Source organism: Anguilla rostrata, chromosome 8 (genome assembly GCF_018555375.3).
Source record: "Anguilla rostrata isolate EN2019 chromosome 8, ASM1855537v3, whole genome shotgun sequence".
Taxonomy (NCBI): Eukaryota; Metazoa; Chordata; class Actinopteri; order Anguilliformes; family Anguillidae; genus Anguilla; species Anguilla rostrata.
The window spans coordinates 5,350,910-5,377,838 of NC_057940.1; the positions used below are offsets into that span (position 1 = coordinate 5,350,910).

At 46.0% G+C, this 26,929-nt stretch overlaps 2 protein-coding genes across 3 annotated transcripts; both read right to left on the reverse strand.

The window, feature by feature from the left end:
- Positions 1-4,048: 4,048 nt before the first annotated feature.
- On the reverse strand, positions 4,049-19,664 carry lig1 (ligase I, DNA, ATP-dependent). 2 transcript variants are annotated; one of them, XM_064346022.1, is made up of 27 exons: positions 19,512-19,664; positions 18,711-18,782; positions 17,945-18,113; positions 17,623-17,788; positions 17,039-17,173; positions 16,677-16,844; positions 16,078-16,186; positions 15,743-15,835; positions 15,331-15,387; positions 14,841-14,899; positions 14,346-14,459; positions 12,993-13,159; positions 12,216-12,292; positions 11,564-11,655; positions 10,983-11,082; positions 10,763-10,848; positions 10,337-10,452; positions 9,709-9,804; positions 8,809-8,919; positions 8,446-8,517; positions 7,372-7,516; positions 7,083-7,165; positions 6,806-6,958; positions 5,684-5,737; positions 5,396-5,539; positions 4,701-4,793; positions 4,049-4,408 (listed from the first exon to the last, which is right to left on the reverse strand). In XM_064346022.1, exons 1-27 carry the CDS (start codon positions 19,526-19,528, stop codon positions 4,331-4,333), a joined length of 2,826 nt encoding a protein of 941 aa, XP_064202092.1. In that variant the 5' UTR covers positions 19,529-19,664; the 3' UTR covers positions 4,049-4,330. The 2 variants fall into 2 exon arrangements, with proteins under 2 accessions (XP_064202092.1, XP_064202091.1); XM_064346021.1 differs by having other exon boundaries at positions 16,677-16,847.
- A 1,301-nt stretch (positions 19,665-20,965) lies between these two features.
- Positions 20,966-24,155, reverse strand: LOC135260301 (ETS domain-containing transcription factor ERF-like). The gene is made up of 5 exons (XM_064345544.1): positions 24,116-24,155; positions 22,250-22,481; positions 21,870-21,993; positions 21,721-21,784; positions 20,966-21,045 (listed from the first exon to the last, which is right to left on the reverse strand). Exons 1-5 carry the CDS (start codon positions 24,153-24,155, stop codon positions 20,966-20,968), a joined length of 540 nt encoding a protein of 179 aa, XP_064201614.1.
- Between the last annotated feature and the right edge of the window lie 2,774 nt (positions 24,156-26,929).

Here is a 26,929-nt window from a genome sequence, read left to right on the forward strand (position 1 = left end):
GTCATAACTGTAAAACCATTGTAAATATATTCATATTCTAAAGTCATAACTGTAAAACCACTGTAAATATCATTCACATTCTACTAGTCTTGATTGTAAAACCATGGTAGCTATGATTAAATATTGCATCTATAGTCATGACCAATGTCACTGTAGATATAATTAATTTTCCTGATGTAGGACTAATGCTGGATTAAAATGCAATTAATTTGATTTTGTGCTTCTGAAAAACGTAATGAAATGTAGCGATGGGGGGAAAAAAATAAAATAAAAAAAACTTAAAGGCCAGATGGACTTAAGGACACAATTATTTACAGAGTGCGTGTTTCAGCTTGGGAGTGTTCCGACCGTTATTCCAGCTGCTTTTCGGTTCCAGAACACTGACTTTGAATTTTGAAATAGAAACATTCCAAACAGCGATTAAGCACAGGGGTCCCCCCCCCCACAGGGCTGTGTTCCATCTCTGATCCCCTCGTCCCGTGTACACTAACGGGACAAGATTGCAATGGAAACGGACCGTCTCTCACCGAATACGCAGACGGCGTGGCCCTGGGGGCCCGTGTCATGTGATGGATGGACCCATGTCATGTGACGTGATGGACGGGCCAGACCCTGCCCATATGCAGGCAGCACGAGGGCATAACCGACCTCTCGGATCCAGGAGAGAGCTCCCTCGAGCCTGGCGTCTCTTGAGACGAACGAGAGGGGTTGCAGAGGAGGCCGAACATCTCAGATTGGGGTTTCCAAGAAGTTCCCGCAGCCGCCGCCCCGCCCCGTCAGCACTGTACACTGTTAGGACCCACGGGCATTGCGCAAGGCCACACACACGCCCGACATAACTCCCCATCAACCCACCACTCCCATCTCCCACGGACACCGTTTCAAAACCCATCCAGCAAAAAAAAAAAGGAACGTTTACAAAAGAATCCTTCATCCCTACTGCAACAGGACCTTTGAATAAATAGCAATAAAGACAATAACACTGCACTTTTATTTGCACATTTGCACATATCTATGTCTCTGGTGATAGCTTTTTTTTTTTACGTGCTTTTAAAGTTTTTTTATGAGCACGTGCCAAGACGATATTCCGTATATGTGATGGCTGTGTTTTCTGAATCTGGATGCAAGGTGTGGGACAGGGGCGTGAATGGGAGATCATGTGACAGAAATCGGGTTCTAACGAACCTCACCCTCTCATCCAATTCCAAACTTTAACACCAGGGGGGTGCAGAAAAAAAAAGGCTGATCATTTTTCAGGATTGTGTATGCCAACATTAGCCATTATGTATGTGCAGCTCAATCACGTCTACATCCAACATCCGCACAAGCACCAGCTACACCCGCAGACTGCTAAGCTAAGCCCAAATGGACTGCATTTATATAGCGCTTTTATCCAAAGCGCTTTACAATTGATGCCTCTCATTCACCAGGGCATTTAGGGGTTAGGTGTCTTGCTCAGGGACACTTTGACACGCCCAGGGCGGGGCTCGAACCGGCAACCCTCCGACTGCCAGACAACCGCTCTTACCTCCTGAGCTGTGTCGCCTCCCAAATATTTAACTGTGCTCGAGTGCAAGCGAGTGACACCAGCAGTGTGTAGAGCGTGCAGAAAACTAAAAAAAAATGAGGTTATTTGGTTGGAACAAAAAGCGGCACGGGGACCAGGCCCCAACGGGACCCCGAGTCGCGCACCCCGGGTTTAACACCCGAACCCCAAAGCGGGCGCCCGAGAGAGAAAGGGGCGCGGGTAACCCGGCGAAAAAAAGGTGCCGGAATTCTGGCCGTTTCTCCCAGCGGGGCGGTCCGAAAATTTGGGACGGTATTCCGGGGGCTTGGGCTCCCAACAATAGATGGGACTGTTGCTCTCCTCTTCCTCCCCTCCCCTCCCTCTCTGGCACAGCAGAGATGTCACACAGAGCGCCAAAACCATGCCATGGGGTGGGGACGGAGAGGGATGGAGGGATGGAGGGAGGAGGAGAGGGAGAGGATGCGGCAGGAGAGAAAGGGGAGAACAAACGCATTTGTCGCGAACTGAGAGGGGCCATTGTGTACGAAAAATCGCAGGGGGGGGGAAAGAGGAGAAAGAGGAGAAACTCAAAACAGGGTGGGGTGGGTCGGGGGGGATTTCAAAACATTTTGGTTTTCGGTGCTCTGTTATTTTGTTCCTCAGTTCTGCAGCACAGAAATATTTATGGTCGTTCAGTTTCTGTACAACACAAATAAATTGTATTAATATATTAAGTTCATGGCAAGGTTTGCTCTGTTCGTGTGTTAGTGGAACAGGACCCACCAGCCTTCCGCCCACCGGCACTTTATATTCTGTACATTGAATATTCATAAAATCACCTGAACACTTCATACACCTAAGTGTTCAGGTGATTTTGTAACCTGTCTTTTATAAGGAACACATGGTTACCGTCCCTGGGCGAATCCAGGGAAGCTATAAACAGATCTCAGTGACATTCAGATGTAGCTACAGTAAGATTCTGGAACCTCCCAGAAATAAGTTCTATTTAGCTTCCAAGCTGACGTTTAGGATATAAGGGTGCGTTCGGGTAATGCTGCTCTTCTTCATTGATAGCTAGCTAGCCTCTCAAATCCAATGAAGATTATAAACCAACACATTACAAATGAAAGCTTCGATATGCTCACAATAAATAGCATGTTTGTGACACAGGTTTTATAATGTGCAAGCTGAATAACTATGTTAACTTGATGTTAGAATCAAAACTCCCGAATTTAAACATTTAGCTGGAGTTACTTTAAAAAAAAAGAAAAGAAAAAAAAAGACATTTCTCTCTTTGTCAGGGACCTTTTGAATATGCCAGCCCACATTTTGTGTCCATGGCAGTGGTGTCGTAAATGGTAATAACTCATAAAGTTGGTAATAATTCTAAACCAGGGGGAAGAAGGTGGGCGCAGGCATGAATTATTTGCAATATGCTTCCCGCCCAGTGCATTATGGGGGCCCACAATTCCTGGCTATTCCCCTGATCAGCACCTGGGTTAGGTTGGGACAGCGCAGGCTAATGCTCGTGTCCAGCTGGGCCGGTCGGTCGCACCGTAGTTAACAGCGCTCCACACACAGCTGCCACAGACTGCAGTAGCCTGGGCTCACCAGAGGGGGCGCTGTGGAGTCTGTGCCCGACTCGCTGACCGTGGGAAGAGCCACAGTCAGAGGGAGCACAGAGACCCCATTCAACCTCCTCTGCTGCAGACACAATCCCTGCTCTGAGCACACAGCCCACACACACTTCCATCGCATCACACACACACGTGGACACACACGTGAACAGGCACGCGCACACATCCACAGATGTACACACACACACTTCCGTCGCATTGCATCATATCTCACACACACATTTCCATCGCATCGCACACACACGTGGACACACACTCGAACACGCACGCGCACACATCCAAACATGAACACACACACACTTCCATTGCATTGCATCATACCTCACATACAAACACACACATCGCAATACATCATCTCTCTCTCTCACTCACACACACACACACACCCTTTGCATCTCGCACATACGGACATGAGCACACACACGCACGCACACACACTTCCATTAATCACAACGTCCACATTCAAGCACAGATGTAAACGAGCTCTCCTGACTTGGCTAACTTCTCTTCAACAGAAACATCGTGGCAGTGCTGAACAAACATCTGCTCTCAAACAGCAGCTGTGAGAAAAGCACAGGGGCGTCTGCTGTCCAATCAAGAGAGAGCAGCACAGACACCGCTCAAGTGTGACCCATCGGTGGAGATTATCTTCATTTACAATCGCATTTTTACAATCAGAAATATATATATAAATATATATATTTTAGGGCTTTTTCAGCTTCACTGGACAGCAGAGTGAAGAGAAACAGGAAGAATGGAGAGAGAGAGAGAGGGGGCAGAGAGAGAGAGTGTGACAAAGATGGGATTCGAACCACACAGACGGGATTCGAACCGTCAACATCGTGGCGCACAATGAGCAGGTGGACGGTGCTCTACAGGCTACGCTACGAGACACACCCCATGGTCAGGTACTAAAATATAATTTTTTTATTTCAGTCCAAAGCAGACAAGAAGAAATTATTTACATAAATTGAAATTAAGCCGAACATTTCTGCAGTGCCCAATACTGACACTGTGAGAAAACGCTACTGTAACGCTACACACTTACAGTACTAAACGGGCACTGCATCACAAAATAAATCCTTAAGACAGCACAGAAGCACACATCAAGAGCCAATCAGAAGGGGGACAGTTTTTTCCAGGAACCAATGAAGGGCTAGTATCCGAGGAGCCAATCGAAAAGGCATCAGTAGTAGTCCTCCAGGCTGTGTTTGCTTGCTCCCTGGTTCTGAATCTGCTGCTGCTTCCCGTACAGGTCGGCAACCTGAGATAAAAGGAAAACAGGAAATGCGCGTGAAATCAAAAGGACAAAGACATTTCAGACGTGTAAGTACACAATCAAGATTTTGAGATGAGTTACTGGTAAATACAAAAGAAAAATTGACAGCAAATAAAAATAAATCCTGTCATTCATTAGTTTTTTTTTTTTTACATTAGCAAATGCTCTTATTCAGAGTGATTTACACAGCGTCATTTGGGATTCAAACCTGCAACCCCGGAGTTAGTGGTGCAGTTCCTTATCTCTCACGCTAAACAGCCGCCGCTTTCTCTCTCACCTGCGCGCTGCTGGTCGCGTCCTCCGGCTTTTTATCCTCTCTGACCCTGAGGAACCGGGGAAAGCGGAGAGACACGCCCTTCACCGGGTCCACCTGGAGAGAGAGGGAGGGGGGGAGAGAGAGAGAGAGAGAGGGGAAGGGAGGGAGAGAGACAGGTGGAGACAGGGGGAGAGGGAGAGAGAGGGAGTGAGTGAGAGGGAGACAGAAGGAGAGAGGGAGAGGTGGACACGGGGAGAGGGAGAGAGTGAGAGACGGAGAGAGAGAAAGGGAGGGAGAGAGAGAGAGACAGAGAGAGGTAGAGACAGAGGGAGAGGGAATGATAAGGAGAGAGAGAGAGGGAGTGAGTGAGATGGAGACAAAGGGAGAAAGAGAGGGAGACACAGAGGGGGAGAGTTAAGGTGAGAAAGAAATAAAAAAGGGGAAGTGACAGTTAAGGCAAAAAAGAAAGAAAGATAGAGGGGGATTAGGGAGTAAGAGGGAGGGGGAGAGAGGGTAAGGAGGTGTGAATTTCTTATTCATAAATGTAAATCAGATCTGTATATCTATTTAAATATTTTTTTTCATAAATTTAACATTAATTTGTATATTCAGCCATAAAATGTGACATTGATTTTTATGTTTTTCCATTTAAATATAAAAATAAAAAACGTGTGTGTGCTTCTGCAGGAGGTGCATTGAGTGACAGCTGAACTAACCAATCCCATGGCTGCCTTGTACACCGGAGACAGAGACAGGTCGGCACACTTCACTTCCCAAACCTGCACCGCCTCGAGCCAAACGTCAGGCTCAGCCGATTGGTCGATGCGGTAATACGAGCGGGGTTTGGGTAAGACATGTTCCTGTAAAGAAATGCAGTAACAATAACACAATGTTTTAATCTCATGAGCTCCATGAACATCTCATATCGTTAAATGTCATTGTCATGAATGTCACAAAGGACTGAAATGAGTCGGTACATTTAAAGAACTGAAACGAGTCGGTACCTTAAAGAACTTGAAATGCTGCTCCAAATCCTCATCCTTGAAACCCGTTCCAATCTGCAGACGAGAGAAAAGGGAGTAACGGACACAGCAGCAGAGCGTTCCAAACTCATACGCGAGTGCGCTAACATAACATAGAATAGCATAGCATAGCATAACATAGCATAGCACAGCATAATATAGCATAACATAGCATAGCACAGCATAATATAGCATAACATAGCATAGCACAGCATAGCATAACATAGCATAGCACAGCATAGCATAGTATAGGACAGCATAATGTAACATAGTATAACACAACATAGCATTGCATCGCATAGCATAACATATCATAGCCTAACATAACATAGCATAGCATAGCATACCATACCATAACATAACATAGCATCGCATAGCATAACATATCACAGCCTAACATAACATAACATAACATAGTATAGCATAACAGATCCTAGCAAAGCATAACATAGCGTAACAGCATAGTATAGCATAACACAACATAATGTAGCACAGCATAACAACATAACAGTAAAACATAGCATAACATAAAATAGCATAAGACATGACACAAGACATTACATGAGACATGACATAAGACATGATGAGGAGAGCCGGCCACTCAGCACAACAATGTTCGCCATTTTCTTACCGCTAAAGTGCACCTAGAGCTCGGTTTGGCCTACAAACTGGATGGTATCCAACATCATAACAAGTCTGGTCTTGAAATCCCCCCCGGAGTGTTTATATGTACAAATACCCAACCGCTGTGACACACACTGTAACACCGCAAGAAAAGACAGACAAGGCTGCCCATGCAGACACAGACAGACAGACGAACGGACGGCTGGACGGTCGGACAGAACTTGCAGACAGACGGTCGGACAGACCTTGCAGACGTACAGACAGACGGTTGGTCAGACACCTTGCAGACAGACAGAGGAACAGACGGACGGACAGAGGGACCTTGCAGACGGTCGGACAGACAGACAAACAAACGGATGGATGGTCGGACAGATAGACACACAGCCAGACAGCCGGACAGACAGTCGGTAGGACAGACCTTGCAGACGTACGGTCGGGACAGACGGACAGACAGACGGACGACCGGACGCACGCACAGACCTTGCAGACGGACTGGAACTCCTCGTTCTCCTGGTCGTAGCAGGCCAGCAGGAAGCCCCCGTAGGCCCCAGCTCTCTTGCCCTTGCCCAGGTAGGCCCCGATCACACACAGGTCCACCGTGTCCCCCACGCCCTCCAGGTAGTCCTTCTTCAGCTGGGGGGGTCGAGCGGCAGTTCAGATCATCTGTGTGTGTGTGTGTGTGTGTGTGAGAGAAAGTGTGTGTGCGTCTGTGTGTGTGTGCGCGCGTGTGAGAGAGAGAAAGTGTGTGTGTATGTACCTTCAGCCAGTTGTGAGAGCGTTTGGCAATTTCATAAGTAGCATCTTTTTCCAGAGTCTTCACCATGAGCCCCTCACATGAGTCTGAGTGAAAATGTCAACAACACACACCAGTTACATACAACACACAAACAACGGGCACCAGTCACATAGAACACACACACACCAGTCGCATACAACACACACCGATCACATAGAACACACACAAACCACATGGCACACACAACAGTGGAATACCACACAAACACACGCGCGCACACACACACACACACGCACACGCGCACACACACCTCGGACAGACTGCTCCAGGAACTCCCCGATGGTCTCCGTGCTGTCGGAGTCGAGCGCCTGAGCGAAAACGAAATCTCCCTCCCGCTCCTCAAAGCTCTCCTTCAGCAGGGCTCGCCGCCGGGACAACGGCTCCTTCACCAGAGACTGGAGCACATCATCATCATCATCATCATCACCATCATCATCATCATCATCATCACCAGAGACTGGAGCACAGCCACCGTCATCATCATCATCATCATCATCATCATCACCATCATCACCATCATCATCATCATCACCTTACAGCACAACCATCATCATCATCCTCATCATCATCATCATCACCTTAACCAGAGACTGGAGCACAACCATCATCATCACCTTAACCAGAGACTAGAGCACAACCATCATCATCATCATCATCAGTGTAGAGCACAACAACCATCATCATCACCACCTTACAGCATCTCCATCATCATCATCATCACCTTAACCAGAGACTAGAGCACAACCATCATCATCATCAGTGTAGAGCACAACAACCATCATCATCATCATCATCACCTTAACCAGAGACTAGAGCACAACCATCATCATCATCATCACCACCTTACAGCATCTCCATCACCATCATCATCACCTTCACCAGAGACTAGAGCACAACCATCATCATCATCATCACCTTACAGCACAACAACCATCATCACCATCATCGCCACCTTACAGTATCTCCATCACCATCATCATCACCTTAACCAGAGACTAGAGCACAACCATCATCATCAGCATACAGCACAACAACCATCATCATCATCATCATCAGTGTACAGCACAACCATCATCATCACCTTACAGCATCTCCATCACCATCATCATCACCTTAACCAGAGACTAGAGCACAACCATCATCATCATCACCGTACAGCACAACAACCATCATCATCACCTTACAGCACAACCACCATCATCATCATCACCACCTTCATCTTACAGCAACACCACCATCATCCTCACCACCTTCATCTTACAGCACCTCCATCATCATCATCATCATCTTACAAAACCTCTAATCATCATCATCACCAGCATACCTCTCCGTTCAGGTAGAGCAGGTCAAAGGCGTACACGCACACTTGGACCTTTATCTCCGACGCGTCCACATCCTGTAACACACAAACGAACAATCACCCAAAAAGCACAACCGCAGGCAGTCAGGCGGTACAGGCACAGCGACAGGGCTAGGCTACAGGAGGGCGGTACAGGGCGGTACAGGGCGGTACAGGGCGCAGGGAGTCGGGAGTACAGGGCGGGTACAGGCACAGGCAGGTACAGCAGACAGGCGGACGGCGGTACAGTGTACAGGGGTAAGGCGGCAGGCAGTACAGCAGTACGGCGTGCAGGCGTACAGGCGCAGGCTACGTGTACACGACAGCGCCTACAGCCATCAGACTCACCTTTCTCTTGCGCGTGGTCAGCACCTGGAAGGGCTGGATCTGCTTCTTCTCTCTGTCCCACGCCACAGCCTCCGCGTCCACGATACAGGAGCGCACTGACTCCCTCTTCACCTGAGAGACGGGGGGTGGGGTGGAAAAATGGGGTTCAGATACACACTCCACAGAAAAGGCCCCAGCCCTGCCCCTGGAGATCCACCATCCTTACAGGGTTTCACTACTCCAACCCTAACAAAGCCACACCTTATTCAACAGCTAGAGCAGGGCTGCCCAACCCTGTTCCTGGAGATCTACTGTCCTGTAGGTTTTCACTCCAACCCTAACAAAGCCACACCTCATTCAACAGCTAGAGCAGGGCTGCCCAACCCTGTTCCTGGAGATCTACCATCCTTACAGGGTTTCACTACTCCAACCCTAACAAAGCCACCTCATCAACTGCAGGCTGCCCACCTGCTGGAGATCGCACCGGGTTCATTCCAACCTAAAACTAATTCACACACGGCTGCCACTGTTCCTAGGGATCTACTGTCCTGTAGGTTTTCACTCCAACCCTAGTTTGGCACATCTGATTCTACTAATGTGAAGCTCAATGAGATCTCTGCTGTTGAATGAGGTGTGTTTTGTTGGGGCTGGAGTGAAAACCTACAGGATGGTAGATCTACAGGAACAGGATGAAGCAGCCCCGCTCTAGCTGTTGAGTGAGGTGTGCTTTGTTTGGGGTTGGTGCGAAAACCTACAGGACAATAGACTTGGATTGGGCAGCCATGTTCCACAGGAAAAAAATGGTGACAGCAGAAGCCACTGCTACCGGGACTAGGTCCCCAGTAATACGCATAAAAACTAAAATAAACACTTTACAAACAAGCCAGAATTTGAGGTTGGTGCACGTGTGCATGTGCGTACCCCTGGTATCCTGGAGATGATGTCGGGGTACTTGGTGGTGTTATCTTCCTGATTGCGGCTGAAGATGTGCACGCTGCCGTTCTCGAGGATGTGGATCTGGGGAGACATCGATAACGATCAATACCGCCGCGCACAAGGACTGCAGTGCTGGAAGTGCCCTTAGGGACGCGCAATCACAACAGGGCACAGAACAGCACCACGCTCCCTCTAGTGGTCAGAGGAGGATGTGCACTAAAAAGAGCACATAGGGAGGATGGGAGAGAGAGAGAGAGCCTGACTTTCGATGTTCCTTTATTGGAACACCAAATTTTCCACAACTACCTTAAAACCTATCCCAGCATTATTTACAAATCCACAACCCACCCACACACCCCAACAAAAAAACAAAAAAAACAAATACAACAAAAAAAGAAATACAATACCCAACCACCACAGTTAATATAAGCATATCTCCATCTTAATTTACCACACAAACAGCTCTCTCAATAAACCACATTCTTTTAAAAGTTGGCACATCATCAGTGGGCATCATTTTAAAATACTCAAATTCTACTCATAGAGAGAGAGATAGAGAGAGAGATACAGACAGCCAGAGAAAGAGAGAGAGAGAGAGAATGAGCAGGCCCACCTGAGCTCTCTCTCCATCGTATTTGTATTCACAGGTGAAGGCAGCTTCATCAAACCGTTTCATCACCTCAGACACGCCCTTAGTGGGCTGGGCCAGCATGGGCTTCAGAGGAACGCCTAGAGAGGAGAGAGAGAGAAGAGAGGGGGAGGTGAGGAGAGAGGAGAGAAGGGGAGGGTGGAGAGGGGAGGAGAGAGGAAGAGAGAGAAGGGGGTGGGAGGGAGAGAAGAGAGAAGGGGGGGTGGGAGAGAGAGAGAGAGGGGGAGAGAGAGAGAGAGGGGGGAGAGAGGGAGAGGAGGGGGAGGAGAGAGAGAGAGAGCATACCATCATACACTGACACCATCCCACACACAATGTCACTCCATCTCACACAGACATTAACACACGCGCACACACAAGTTTGAGGTGCCAGGGTTTTGGGGGCCTTACCTGGGGTGAGCTTGCAATGTTTGGGCAGTTCTTTAATTCCCTCCTTCAGCAGGACAGGAATGATGACGTCATAGTTCGGCATCTCACTAGGAGACAAACACCAATTACCTAAAGCTCCGACCCAGGCCCACTAGCCCCACCCACATCATTAGCCCAAATGACACTGTCAGCATCGCCCACACCATGATTGACAACTAGGGAAGAGCTCTGAGTGGCTCACCAGTATGTCTGTTTCAGGATGAGGGCATTCTCCTCCAGCCAGCTCCGCCTGCTCTCCACAGACTTCCCCAAACCTGCATCCAGGACCTTTGGAGGAAAATCTGAGACAGAGCAGCACTGTATCAGTTACACACAAACACTGTATTGGAGTTACACACCCACCAATACACCACTATAGCAAACAGACTTGGTTTTCTAAAGACAGACATAAAACACTACAGACGCACACAGTACAGACATGCGTGCAGTAGATACGCGCAGAACAAACTTGCGCAGTACAGACACGCACATCACACTCACACAGTACAGACACACACAGTACAGACACGCACAGCACAACAACCATCATCATCACCATCACCTTACAGCATCTTCATCACCATCATCACCTTAACACGCACGCATTACAGACTCACACAGTACAGATATGCACGCAGTACAGACGCACAGCACATACTCACACAGTACAGACGCGCACAGACACAGACTCACGCAGCACAGACATGCACAGTACAGACTCACAGTACAAATACACACGGAGCACGGACACGCAGCACAAACACCTCCCACACACACACACACCTTGCCCAGGAGGGGTGAGGGTCACGGCCTGGCTCAGCGCCACCAGCACGCTCTGCTCCGCCAGCCCGATCCGCAGCTTTCCCGCCAAAGACCTGCAGCCCCACGGCCAATAAACGATAAATCAGCCGATAAACGATAAATCAGCCGATAAACGATAAATCATCAAATAAACGATAAATCAGCCAATAAACGATAAATCATCAGCCAATAAACGATAAATCGGCCAATAAACAATAAATCATCAGCAAATAAACTATAAATCATCAGCCAATAAACGATAAATCAGCCAATAAACGATAAATCAGCCGATAAACGATAAATCATCAAATAAACGATAAATCAGCCAATAAACGATAAATCAGCCAATAAACGATAAATCATCAGCCAATAAACGATAAATCGGCCAATAAACAATAAATCATCAGCAAATAAACTATAAATCATCAGCCAATAAACGATAAATCAGCCAATAAACGACAAATCACCCAAATAAACGATAAATCACCCAATAAACCACCTCAAAATCCCAAAACCAAATACACAGCCCCCAGCCCAATAAACCACCTAAAACGCCCCAATCCAGGGTCAGGACTGGAAACGCTGGAAAGGTATAAAGGTGACAGGTGAGCCTCAGGTGTGACGGGTAACTGACCTGATGATGTACCGGGCCTCAGAGTGCCTGCAGGCCACAAACAGGCCCTTGATGATGTCAATCTTCTTGTTCATGGACTGGGAGGGAGACGGCGAGAGAGAGAGACACAGAGTTGAGACATATTTACACTCAAGGTCACCCCATTGGCAGACTGTGGAGACAGAGGTCATCCCATTGGCAGACCGTGGGAAAAGATGTCACCCCATTGGCAAATTGGCTGAGAGATCTCTCTCCAATGGCAACAGAGAGTAATCTTCACTAGAGAGACTGCACATTCAAAGTCACTGGTGAAAATATTAATCTTTCTTATCCCAAAGAAGGCGACTAAAACAATGGTGCTACATTTATGTATCTAAATCTGCTAACTGGGCTCATGCAATATCGTGCCACAGTTGTCTCCACGGCGACGTCACACCCCAGTTGCAGGAGGCTCACTGCATCAAAACTAAAATAAACGTTTTTAAATTCAGCAGCCGATGGGGCACATCTCCAGTATTTATACTTTTCCAGAAGTTTTTTTTTGTTGAGCATTTAAATATAACCCACGTTAGGTGTGGAGTGAGCTTTAACAGCTACGCGGTTGAAACTGACGATTATGATTTTATTGTCTTTGTAAAAAAATCTTTGGCTTTATGCGTGCATCGGCCATAAAGCAGCTCAGCCGCAAGGAGCCATCGCGTCACACTGCCACAGGACCGCCGGGTCTCCATGACAACGCCATCGCCCCGCGGCTGCCATGGATACCGCCAGTCAGGCGGTCACGTCGGGGCTGCTCACAGAGTTCCCGGTCATCTTGGCGATGTCCTTCAGCTTGCTGAACACGCCCGCCGCCGACAGATTGGCCGGCGCGAACATCATTCTCTGGTTGCTACGGGAGCTCTCGGCCACCAATCCCAGGTCCCCCTTCTCCTGCGCCTCCGCCTTGATCTTGTCCAGCTGTCGCCCTGGAGACGGAGAGACACAGACGGCATAAATCAACTGCTTAAGATGGAGGGAGCAAGATTGGCACATCCTGTTCATGGGACAGTTCATTTCGTGCAGAATTCATTTTATATAAGTTATAGTGTACATTTTTTTTTTTTATTAGTCCAAACTCCAAAACAGCACGTGCATCAATATTATGTTTCCAAAGGTATACACAAGCTGATTCACCCTTGACATTTATGCACAATTGAAATAATAAAAAATCAATTTTTATATTGCGCTGACATTTCTCTCCTTCGCACTTATGTGCAAGTTCTTTTCTTCCAAGGACCTGCGTAGTAATACTTTGAATACATATGAAGCCAAGCCACAATGTCCTCAGACGCAGGCTGCAAGGCCACGGCAAACAGTTCCCACCAAAAACAAGATCAAATTTACATTACATTACATTACAGGCATTTAGCAGACGCTCTTATCCAGAGCGACTTACACAACTTTTTTACATAGCATTTTACATTGTATCCATTTATACAGCTGGATATACACTGAAGCAATGCAGGTTAAATACCTTGCTCAAGGGTACAACGGCAGTGTCCTACCCGGGAATCGAACCTGCGACCTTTCGGTTACAAGTCCAGTTCCTTACCCACTGTGCTACACTCCTCCGTTAATGCTCTGAAACACAATCAGGTAATACGCACACGGACAACCTCTGGTCACGCGACGTCACTGCAGAACCTGTGACAGAGTTAAACTGAAGCGCATTTTGTGGGGCGATATAGCTCAGGAGGTAAGACCGATTGTCTGGCAGTCGGAGGGTTGCCGGTTCAAACCCCGCCCTGGGCGTGTCGAAGTGTCCCTGAGCAAGACACCTAACCCCTAACTGCTCTGGCGAATGAGAGGCATCAATTGTAAAGCGCTTTGGATAAAAGCGCTATATAAATGCAGTCCATTTACCATTTTCTATCTTTAGACCACAAACCTCCGGATTACAATCACTGATAGCAATCGCTGTAAAGCTGGTAGAGTTAAAAAATAAATACGTTTTTAAAAAAAAACTTCTGTAGTCACACAGAAGGTGCGCAGAACTGCTGAAAAACAGCTGCGAAAGGTAAAACACATTAACGTCAAAGTAATTTCTAAATTTCCAACTCTACAACCTGAATGTGTGTGTGTGTGTATCTGGGCATCTTTTGTGAGTCTTACCTGTTGCCTGGGCAACAGCCTTCATCAGCACCGTCTCTCCCACGCCAAGCTCCACCCCTAAGTAGGCGGGGCCCAGCTGGTTCAGACAGAGGTACACACAGCACACCAGGTCATCTGGAAAAAAATTAAGTATTCATTACACGCATACACTACACAACACAACACACAGACACTACACACCGCACAGTACACAGGCACTACACAACAAAACATATCACACAGCCACTACACGACAAGTCACACAGCACACAGACACTACACAACACACCTACACTACATAACACAACACACAGCACACAGACACTACAAAACACAACACACAGTACACAGACACTATACAACACACCACACAGTGCACAGACACTACACAACAAAACACATCACAGACACTACACGACAAGTCACACAGCACACAGACACTACACAGCACACAACACACAGTACACGTAACAAACACACACACACACGCACGCGCGCGCACACACACACACACACCTGGTGAGAGGACCAGTACAGATCGCAGCAGGTTTGAAAGGGTCTCAATGTTCTTCAGTCTGAAGTGGAGAGAGATCAGCAAGTAAGCAGAGAATCCACACCCCCATATACCCCTAAACCCACACCTTCCATCACCCTAAACCCACACCCTCCATACTCCAAAACCCACACCCCTTCCATATACCCCTAAACCCACACCCCTTCCATATTCCCCTAAACACACACCCCTTCCATATACCCCTAAACACACACCCCTTCCATATACCCCTAAACACACACCCCTTCCATATACCCCTAAATCCACACCCCTTCCATATACCCCTAAACCCACACCCTTTCCATATTCCCCAACCACAAACTAATACCATACTCCTGAACCATAACCCCCTCCCACATTCTTTAACTAAACTGCTACAGTACTCCATAACCATTAACCCCCTACCATACTCCCCAACCTCAGACTCGCACGAGCACACCCAGGAGCTCATACCTGCCCATCTCCTCCTCAATCTTCTCCAGGGTGCGAGCCACAGCCAGGTACGGGACCCTGAGGGAGCAGCGACAAAAGCAGCAAACACACTGTAAACGCGCTGTGAACACACGATAAACGCACTATAAACACGTCACAGACACACTGGAAATGCACAAAGGCACTGTAAACGCACTGTGAACACATTATAAACGCACTGTAAACACACTGTGAACACACGATAAACGCACTGTAAACACACTATAAACGCACTGTAAACACGTCACAGACACACTGAAAATGCACAAATGCACTGTAAACACATTACACACAACTATAAACGTACCAAACACTGAAGACGCACTGGAGGCACACGATAAACCCATGCACACACACGAACGCAAACACACAAACACAAAGAGCAGTCCCTGACCTCTGACCCCGGCTCCAGCAGGCATGGTCCACAGGGTGGTAGTTTGGGCGTGAAGGGTCGTACTCTGCAGGTTTACAGCCAAGGGCGCCCTTTCTGAAACCACGACAACCAAAACCCGTCAAACAGAGAAACCACAGCAACCAAATCCCATCAAAAGGAGAAACCATGGCAACCGTGTACCATCAAACAGAGAAACCACGGACCAACCATCAAGAACCACGGCAAGGGACCATCAAACAGAAGCCACAGAAGGAGCCAAACAGCACAAAACATTTGTTCAGCAACTCCCTCAGACTCAGTCCTCATTAAACCAAGCGTTAGGAAGCATTTCCTACCCGCTTTCCTTCTCCCCATCGCCCTCTCCTTCTCTTTCTCCCTGCACCTCCTTCCCACCTCCTCTCTTCTCCTCCGTCTTCTCCAGCTTTACGGCCACTTTCCTGGGGGCTAAAAAAAAAAAAGAGGGATAAGAGTGATGAACAGATTAAGGGAGAGAGGAGGAAAGGGATAGCGAGAGGGACAGGAAAGCCAATGAGACTAAAGGTTGTTCTAGGGTCATGTGGAAACAAAGAACCCGGAGCAGGGCCTGAGGGTCCATCACACAAGAGGCTGCACAGGGTGCCGCGATCCTCTCTGGACTAGTAACTGCGTGACAGGCTGCGAAAATGCCGCAAACGATTGGTTGCTTAGTGAGTAGAGGCGGGGCTTCCGGTAAAAAATCAGAACCACTGCACACAACCGACGCAGACGCGCAGTTTCACCAGGGTGTTCGACAGTGTTCGCACAGCGTCACACAAACCACGGGAACCGCGTTGTTTCAGCATAACTGTAAAAACGGCCTTATGGCGAGAAAGGTGTGGAGAAAGGGATAGAGACAGGGGCAAGAGGAAGAGAAGTACAGAGGGAAACGGTACAGGAAAGAGAGGGAGAGTCTCACCAAAGAAGCTGTTGATGGGTTTCGTCTTAACAGGTGGCTTTTCTTCCTCCGTTTTGACAGTTGACTCTTCGTCACTCTTCTCCTTCACTGCACCTTCCTCTTCCTCCTCTCCTACAGGCTCTGCCGTCTTCACAAACACTTCTTCCTTCTTCACCTCCTCCTTGTTCCCTTCTTCCATGAGAAAAGAACCCCAAATGTTTTCGTGATTGCGTGAGCGTGTGTGTGAGAGAGACAGAGTGTGAGAGAGTGAGTGTGCATGAGTGTGTGTGTGAGTGTGTGTGCACGCACATGCATGTGTGAGGGGGAGGAGTACTTGTGTGATTTATAAATGGAATTTTGTTTTTTAATTTGAGCTCTCTCACCTGTGGCTTGAGCACTCTCGCTCTTGTCCGTCTCTAGCTTGGCCCTCTTCACCACCTGCTGCTCTTCCTCCTCCTCTCCCTCTTCCTCATCACGATTTGCAGTGTCCAGCTTTCTCTTCGGAAACTGTTTCCGGGCTTGGGAAGGAAAGAGTGAAAGAAAACATTTCTTAAGACACTCTGACCTACTGACCTTTTCATACTAAACACGCACTTAACCCCACTATATTCAACTGACATTTCATACTAAACACACACTCAACCCCACTATATTCAACTGACATTTCATACTAAACACGCACTTAACCCCACTATATTCAACTGACATTTCATACTAAACACACCCAGCTGTACTGCACCACACATCAAGGCTGTGAACCTCTCTGCATATACAGCCCGTTCTGCAGGTAACACTTCACTGGCTATCTTCGCGAAAGAAATGAGCACACACAGGCACACACACACACACACACAAACACACTCGCGCGCGCGCGCGCACAGAAACACACACACACATGCATGCACGCACGCACGGAGCAAAGCAAGCGTGTGAGTGACACAGCGGCTGGTCGCTTGGCAACACTGACCTGTCTTGCGTTTGGGGATCCCGCTAGGCGAGACGGAGGACGGGGTGGTGGGAGTGGCAGGAGTGGCGGGAGTAGCTGGGGTAACCGGGGTAACCGCGGTAACCACGCCAGCTGAGGAAACCGGCGTCGAGGGAGTGGTCTGGGCAGGGCTCTTCACTGCCGCCACCTGCAGGACAGAGAGAGCACTGCAGTTAAACACGCGCATCACTTCCACAGCCGTGCTACGTACGCCTACGAATAGCACTGCGGCTCGCTACGCTATCCGGTGTGGACGCGCCTCTTCGGTCGGCGCCATGGCGGTCACTGCGTCGGTCACCCTCACCTTCTCCTGAGCGGGCGGGGCCGTCTCCATCTCCGTCTCAGTCTCTTCCTTCCCAACGGTGTCCTCATCGTCACTGTCTATGATTGGCCGACTGCGCTTACTGGTCTTCTTCACCGGCGAATCGGCTTCCGGAAATCCATTCTGGGGTTTGAGCGGAGATTTGACTGGTCTAAAAGAGGAAAGAACAATATAGAGTCTAATAAACTTGACTTACTGTGTCCATGAGCACAGGGACTGTCCTACAGCACAGTGATTCCCCAAGTCCATGAGCACAGGGACTGTCCTACAGCACAGTGATTCACAGAGTCCATGAGCACAGGGACTGTCCTATAGCACAGTGATTCCCTGAGTCCATGAGCACAGGGACTGTCCTATGGCACAGTGATTCACCGAGTCCATGAGCACAGGGACTGTCCTATAGCACAGTGATTCACCGAGTCCATGAGCACAGGGACTGTCCAATAGCACAGTGATTCATCGAGTCCATGAGCACAGGGACTGTCGTATGGCACAGTGATTCATCGAGTCCGTGAGCACAGGGACTGTCCTATGGCACAGTGATTCATCAAGTCCATGAGCACAGGGACTCTCATATGGCACAGTGATTCACTGGGTCTGTCAGCACAGGGATTGTCCAATGGGATCCTCAAGGCCAGGGATCGAGCCCCAACAACTCCCCAGTTGCCACACAACCGGTCTACCTCCTGAGGTAGTGACCGTGTCCCATAGTGAACGTGTCCCATAACACAGCGACCTCCTCACTCACTCAGATCTCTCTTTTCCTGGACCGCTGGTCTCCTCCTCTTTCTTCTTCCCTTTCATGGGCTGAAAAAAAGACCTGAGAGAGAAGAGAGGGATTGACAACCTTCGTGTTTATTTGGCCCGTTCAATTCCATGAGCTACATTTTACACTTTAACAGGTTAAAACGTATCGACAATTTTCCAGTTTATCCCGCATTAGTTAGACTTCCCTTAATGTAAAAGATGCAGGATTTAAAACAAGAAATACAAAACAGACCACTGACTGGTCAGTTGGGTAGTTATTTCAGTGACGTTTCGTTAAGACGCGGAGACCATTTTCGGTCAAGCGCAAAAACACACCTCGTTATGATGGTCGGTAATATCACGACTGGCTACAGAAACAACCAAGGTAAAGTCAGCAGACGAAATACACGGAACATTTCACGTGCAAAATATATTTAGTTATCTAGTAAATTGATTCGAATTTTTTTTTGCAATACTCAAAGCAGAAAATAAATCGGATGGCTGCAATCTAGGCACTCTGCTAAGGTTAGGTCTCGCGCCATAAGATGCATAAGTGCATGCTCGTTAGGGCATAAAATACAGTTAACGGGCATTAATTTGTGTAGGTGTACGAACATACTCAACAAGAATACGCCCGTCACAGAACAAATACTCTGGTTTAATACAGATGAAAACAGACATTTCCTGGTTTGCTAGCTCGCTAATAATAACAGAGACAAGAATGCAAATTTCATGTTCCGTTTTGCAAGCTAGAAATATGCTTGTGAATTACGCTCAATTGGCTCATGGAAATTTTACTTACGCAATGGTTCTCTGCATGATTCCGTTTTGTTACGCTTCTCTATAAATTCTTATACGCGACAAAAGCCCACAACTTCGACACTACCCCTATTCCACTAAAATTCCCCGCGCTTCATACTGAAGCGCCAAAATGACGTCAAAGCCATTCTCACCAGTTGGCCAAGAGAGATGTACTACTGCCACCTGCTGTATTGGAGTGCAAATGGCAACGCGTTCATGAAGTGGCGACTCCCTCATTGAATCAGTCTTCGGCGTAACGCATACTATTTTCGGAAGATAGAGTCCGAGGCTAAAAACAGTAACTTAAACCCTGGTTGGGGGTTTTCAGTTTATGTGCTGAATATCTAATGGTTTAATGACTGAAAACCCCCCAAAATCTTTACATCCAAGCAGGTAGGATACAAACTGAATTCAAACTGGCAAAATATGCTTTAATACTTTATTAAAACATCAAGTTTGTTTCGAGGAAAGGAATTATTTTAGGGACCTCATAATCCATAGCCATAACCTTTCTGCTATTTTGTGTATTTTATACATTATGCTTTTCATGTATTAAATGGTGCATTGCACAGTCTTCCCTGCCCTTATAAGAATGACAGGTGACAGGACACTTTAAATACCTCTTTATTATATTATTGATGAAATTAGGATTGTGCACACCTGATACACACACACAGTGGTGTGGTAATACACAGGGAACCTTTGGAATTACAATTGAGCAGCCATTTTACTGTGCTTCAGACACTGTCCCAAAGCACGACACAAGCTCGGTATCACAGAAAACCCATTAAATACACATTTCACTGACATAGCTACAGCTAATAATGTTTTTTTTTTTTTTAAATACTAAGACAATTTCTAAGAGAAAAATGTTTTAGCAATGAATAACTGCGTTTCTCAAAAAGATAGGTGTCAAAGCAAGTGTTTCAGTACTGTTCAAACTTTAGCTGACCCTGGCATTGTGGTCAGATGCAACCAAAATGGCTCTTTTTGCCCATGCACATCAACAGCAGTCGGTTTGTTGTCAGAAGAAGGAGAATGTTGAAAAAGAATGTCATTCCACATTATGCGAAGCGTTCTTACATGAAGGAAGGTTGTACAAAGTTTTGAAAACAGGGGTATGAATAATTTGAACACATATCTTTCTTGGGAAATAAAATTATTGCTTAAAATACTTTTCATTGGGCAATATATACTATAAAATACTATAAAACAAAATATAATAAAATATAACTTTTCTATTTTTTGAGCACACTTTTAAATAGGAGGAGATTCTGCTGTAACTGTAAGTCGTAAAATGTCCAGAGTTAATTCAACCCTAACAGAGGTCCAATGAGGACCATATATACTCTGTAAGAGTTCATTGAACATTGAACATTTTACTGCGTATAGTTTTAAAATATACATTTTTCGGAGTTTTCCTGTGTTCGACTCTCTCTTTCCCTCTTCGTTCTTTCACTTCCCGTCTCTTTTCTTTGCCTCCCCTTCTTCCGCGGCCAAACGAGGAGAGGTGTGGTAGCCGCTCAAACTCCGCCCTGTGTCAGTTGGCCAGCCGTTCAGAGCTGGGGCGAGGGGTAAACTGGTGGTGACAGGGCCCGCTAGCCCTGATTGGCTAGTCCCCGGAGGCAGCAGGTCAGAGAGATAGGGCAGTTGACCCTGAAGGGTGTGGGTCTGCGGGAAGGGGAGGGGCTTAGGAAGACAGTATGGCAGCAGGAAAGAGTGTGGAATGGACTGTGCCGCTGTCAATCAAGAGAAATACAGGCATGTGATTAATGGCTTTGCTGCAAACTGTGACAAGTTAAAGCACAGAATAACCATGGACAATGCTATTCCAATAACAGCACAGTAACCAGTGAGATTACACTGATATAGTAATAGTATATTTACAATGATGATGTAATGATACAGTAGCAGTACAGTAACTGTGGAGATAGATACAGCTACACTACTGTTACTGTAACCATTGAAACAACACTGATACAGTAACAGTACAGTAACCCAGGAAGTGACAAGTATAAGAGCAAATGGTGTTTTTGTAAATGTAACAATAAAGTTACCATGGATACACTGCTACAGTAACAATATGGCAACCATGGAGATGATGCTGATAGAGTAACAGCTACATTAGGATTTGATTCATGCAAAGGCATTGGTTACCAGGGAAATATAAATTGTCATGGTGACATACCTTTTGGATGTTGAGCACTTACCTCTGTTCAACGCTGATTCTCTCCCTGCTCCACACAGGTGCCCCCCTACCTCAGATGGGACGAGCTAGAGGGGAGGGGGATAAATTAGTATACAATTGAAGTATCAAATTCAGTATATTAAAGGAGTGTTATTTCCCGCAGACTCTGACCTGGGGGGCCACGTGACAGGGGGGAAAGGCCGGGTAGTTCACCAGAATCAGCTTGCTGAAGTTGAACTTGTAAGTAAACCTCTTGCCCTTGGTCTTATGGAGGATCCTCTTGTTGTAGTAATACCTGTGTGCACCAGGGGGCAGTAAGTCACAATGGGAGTGTCAGTTTTTGTTTGTGCATGTATAATATATGTGTAATATGTCTGTGGTTGTGTGTGTATCTGTTTATTTACAGTATGTGTGAGAGTGGAAATGTGTATGTTTGTGTGTATATGTGTGTGAGAGAGTGTGTGTTTTTACGTGAGTATGTGTATGTATGTGTGTGTGTGTGTATATGTGTATGTATGTGTGTGTGTGTGTGTATATGTGTCCCAGCTCACCTCAGCGCTCGGCTCAGCTTGTCGTAGTTCATGTGGGGCTTCCCCTTCCGCTCGCCCCACAGCCGGGCCAGCCTCTCCGGGTCCCGGATGACGAATTCGCCCCACTCGCCCCCCCAGCCGATGGCCCCGCTCTGCCCGTGCCCCAGCAGCTCCAGCAGGAAGTGCCACAGCTGCACCTGCCGGGACCCAGGCGACCAGGCCGGCTTGTAGGCCCAGTCCGGGAACACCACCGCTGCGGAGAGACGGGAAAAGGGTACGCTCGCTGTGACACACAGAGAAAGTGTACACTAAATCTGCCACACAAAGTGTACGCTCGCTGTGACACACAGAGAAAGTGTACACTAGCTGTGATACACAGAGAAAGTGTACACTAAATCTGCCACACAAAGGGTACGCTAGCTGTGACACACAGAGAAAGTGTACACTAAATCTGCTACACAAAGGGTACGCTCACTGTGACACATAGAGAAAGTGTACACTAGCTATGTCACACAGGGAGAGTGTGCACTACCTGTGACACACAAAGTGCACACTAGCTGTGACACACAGGGAGAGTGTACACTAGCTGTGATACACAGAGAATGTGTTTGCTAGCTCTGATAAACGGAGAAAGGGTACACTAGCTGTGACAGACAGAGAGTGTACACTAGCTCTGATACACAAAGGGCACACTAGCTGTGACTCACGAAGAAAGTGCACACTAGCTATGTCACACAGGGAGAGTGTGCACTACCTGTGACACATAAAGTGTACACTAGATGTGACACACAGAGAAAGTGTATACTGGATGTGACACACAAAGTGCACGCTAGATGTGACACACAGGAGAGTGTAAGCTAGCTGTGATACCCAGAGAATGTGTTCGCTAGCTCTGATGAACGGAGAAAGGGTACACTAGCTGTGACAGACAGAGAAAGTGTACACTAGCTGTGATACACAGAGAAAGTGTACACTAGCAGGAACTGACCTCTGCTCCAGTAAGAAGGGGAGATTGATCCCATCACAGAATTACAGCTGCACTGCATCTGTAAAGAAACACCATCAACATTCACAGCATCATTATCATCGGCAGCAGCAGCAACAGTTACAGTCGCAGTGTTAGCAGTAGCAGTAGCAGTAGTAGCATTAGCAACAGCAATAGTAACAGTAGCAGCATTACCAGCAGCAATAACAACAGTTATAACCTATTAGCAAGGACAGTGACACTAGGTGCCTGTTTGTATTGCTGTTCACTGTATGTTAGCGTGTTACAACCACATGCTTACACTGTATGTCCCGACCACAGTCACTGGCTAGCAGCATGCGACCATGAAGGTCATTGAGTGTCATGACAAAATATTTAATAATAGGAAATTAGGTGACGATAGGCCTCCTGCGAGGAAATTAGGTGACGATAGGCCTCCTGCCCATTTAGAAAATAACACATGATCATTATGACATTAGATAACTGATTGTATATTAGATATTAGAGGGAAACAGAATAATTTAAATCACTGCGTTGATCCAGTTGTCATGAGAAGTGAAAATTGAGTTTAGGGTATACGGGCATAAGATGATGCCCTGCTTTATCATGTAAAGGGATTAGAATGCCATTCGATTTTTATTTCTGCTATGTAGAAACTTTTAATACACAATAAGTATAGGCTACATACTGATGATGACGATGCTGATGATGTCTACCCACCATAGATTATTCCCTGGTCTTTCGTACCACTGTTGACGGTAAATATAGGTCTATAATCTCAGGTGGAGTGAAATCCCGCCTTTAACCTATATTTCACCGTTATGCAAAAAATGTTTTTCGACTATTTGACAGTTCATCTAAAAATAAAAATAGCGTAAGTGATTTTCACGAAGCAATAGTACATTCCACACTGTTATCAAACCTGTTTGAGTCCTCATTCATATTCTCTATGTGTCTTCACAGTTCTAAATAAATAATTTGACCAAATAAACTGTGAACAATTTTTCTGAATTATGTTCGCAATAATGGAAACACTTTTAAAAACTGTGTATCTAACGCTGCTATACAACAAGGACAAGAAATAAGACTGATTTCCCCTTCTTTTGTGACGGAAAAATGTGTACTTAATTTTATGACAAATATAAATAGAATTAAGTGCACTAATTATTATTATTATTATTATTATTAGTATTATTATTATTATTATTGTTATATAATAATAATTAGTGTACTTAATAATAATAATAATAATAATAATAATAATAATATTTTAGTGAATAGGTTATCGGTTATTTAGGTATTTTAAGTAGAACATACAAATTAACAGTAAGGGCAACTTTCCGCTTTGTAGAATTAAACTGCCTAAATTAACTGCATAGCATTCTCTTTCCGTTTGTCATTATCTTTGTGAAGTTGAACAAATTTTTACTTTGATGTCTGTATTTTTACCCATCAGTCATCTGAACCCACGAGCTGAGGAATTGCATATGTTTTTATATACCGTGTAGGCTGTACATCAACACAAAAAATTGTATCAGTCGCGTATCAGAATTCATAATCACAGCTAAGAGCGCTTAAAATGTAGATGATTTACCATACAATACAAAAAATAAATAAATGACGTAAAAGCGAAACTAATTCATGCGTTCAAATGAGAATAGTAAAAAAGTACACATTTTACTTAAATCACAACGCCAACAACGTATATTAATACTAAAGTATTAAACTGTTAAAATCAGTAAATCTGAATGTGGCCGAAGCGGGGTAAACTTACGTTCCACCAGCCGATGAGTCCGTTGTGTTCTTCCTTCCTGGCGTCTTAATTGTCTAATTATTGCGGAGCGGCCAGGAGGAATAAACTTATTCCCCCTCCCTCTCTCTCTCTCTTTTTCACTCGCTCACTCTCATCTCTCAACCGGGCACCTTTATTTTTAAAGACGACTTGGCGCTACGGTTAGATTTAACAGATTAACAAAATGTACTTTTTCCCCCCAGTCTATGACGGATTCTTTTCTCTGTGTATAACAAACAAACAAACAATAATAAATTAATAAGTGAATAAATAAATAAATAAATAGATACATTTGGTGCCAATCATTCTGCATTGTGCTGCTATACATTGTGTGGGGTAATATTTGTAGCAACGCTTAGGTGGTCAACAGCTCCTGATCTTACCTGTATTCATTAAATTCTGTTCTTCCTCTTGCCCATTTTAAACATCTCTATTCTCAAAACTTCAACCAGCCTCAGCACCATTTAGGAAAATAAAGCAAATGCCCCTGGGGGAAGAGTGACTTTGTATTTCTCAAAACTAAAATAAATTAATTAATAAACAAATCCCCCTGAAACACTGTATTGGTGGTCTGTGAAGTAGCAGAGGAAGCATGTATCCATTGTAAGTTTTTGGCTTTTTATAGAATAGCATTCATATTTTCGATAGAAATAACAATATCTACCCAGCTAGGGACAGTTACCACTTTACTATCATACATACAAAACACGTTTCTCAAGTCCAACCCTACACATATTTGGGCATCTGTGTGGACAGCTCACCTCCATTTTAAAACAAAACAGAACAAAACTTACACATAGCCTAACATCAAGGCTGAATGAGTTTTTCAGTACAGTAACAAACACTGCTACACTTGACCTGAAAAACTACCATTACTTTGTTTTCAGTTGAACTGTCATTCACCGAGATGCACGTCTGCGCCTGTAGCTTCAGGTCCACTAATAGCGCTTATCACCAAGTCCTTGCTATCGGATAGTAATTATGCTTCCTTCACTGTGATTGGACAGTCGCCAAAGTCTTCAGCTCAGTTTAATTTATAGGCCACTTATTGGCCTTTCAGTTATACATTTTAACAATTGCAATTGTGCTGAATTGGTACTCGTCTCTCTCTCTCTCTCTCTCTCTCTCTCTCTCTCTCTCTCTCTCTCTCACTCACACACGCACACACACACGCACTCTTTCTCGATAGCTGATACCGGAGGCTTTTAATTTTGGAGTAAATACACACACTCTCCCAGACAGCTATCAATAATTCAGGGCACTGACTGAGTTCACTTGAGCTTTTAGCAGAGTGGGGGCACGTAGTCTGAAACAGGAAACGCACTGAGGCAGTAGGACCCCAGAACTGCACCCCACTAGCACCGTAAAGCCCCAGTACTGTACCCCACCAACACTGTGGAACCCCAACACTGTAGAACTTGTATTATCCATCCATCCATTATCTATACCCACTAATCCTGGGCGGGGTCGCGGTGGGTGCTGACTCTAACACCTAACACTCTGTACCCCACCAACACTGTGGAACCCCAACACTGTAGAATATTATCGATCCATCCATTATCTGTACTGGCTTATTTGTATGATTGTACATGTGTGTACGTGTGTGTGTACGTGTGTGTGTGCTTGTGCATATGTGTGTACGTGTGAGCGTGTGTTTGTGCATATGTGTGTGTGTTTGTGTGAGTGCTTCTGCATGTGTAGGTATGAGTGTGTGTTTGTGTCTGTGCGTTTGTGTGAGCATGAGAGGGAGAAATTGAGGGAAGTGTCTTTTGGGGATTAGTTTCTCGGAAAGTCCTGTTTTTTTTTTTACGGCTGATCATCCCAGAACATAATCTCATTGTTTTGTTTGAGTACATTCATTTAACGAACACTCTTATCCACAGTGACTTATTATGCGTTTACTGCTTACCAGGATGGCGACTGA

Coding starts and splice junctions, on each gene's coding strand:
- LOC135260301 (XM_064345544.1), bottom strand. CDS start 24,155: ATGAATGAGGACTCAAACAGGTTTGATAACAGTGTGGAAT. Junction 22,482..24,115: donor GTTTGATAACAGTGTGGAAT/GTACTATTGCTT, acceptor GTCTCTCCGCAG/CGGTGGTGTTCCCGGACTGG. Junction 21,994..22,249: donor AAGCTGAGCCGAGCGCTGAG/GTGAGCTGGGAC, acceptor TGGTGCACACAG/GTATTACTACAACAAGAGGA.
- lig1 (XM_064346021.1), bottom strand. Junction 13,160..14,345: donor GGCTGTTGCCCAGGCAACAG/GTAAGACTCACA, acceptor CTCCGTCTCCAG/GGCGACAGCTGGACAAGATC. Junction 12,293..12,992: donor CCAAGATGACCGGGAACTCT/GTGAGCAGCCCC, acceptor TCTCCCTCCCAG/TCCATGAACAAGAAGATTGA.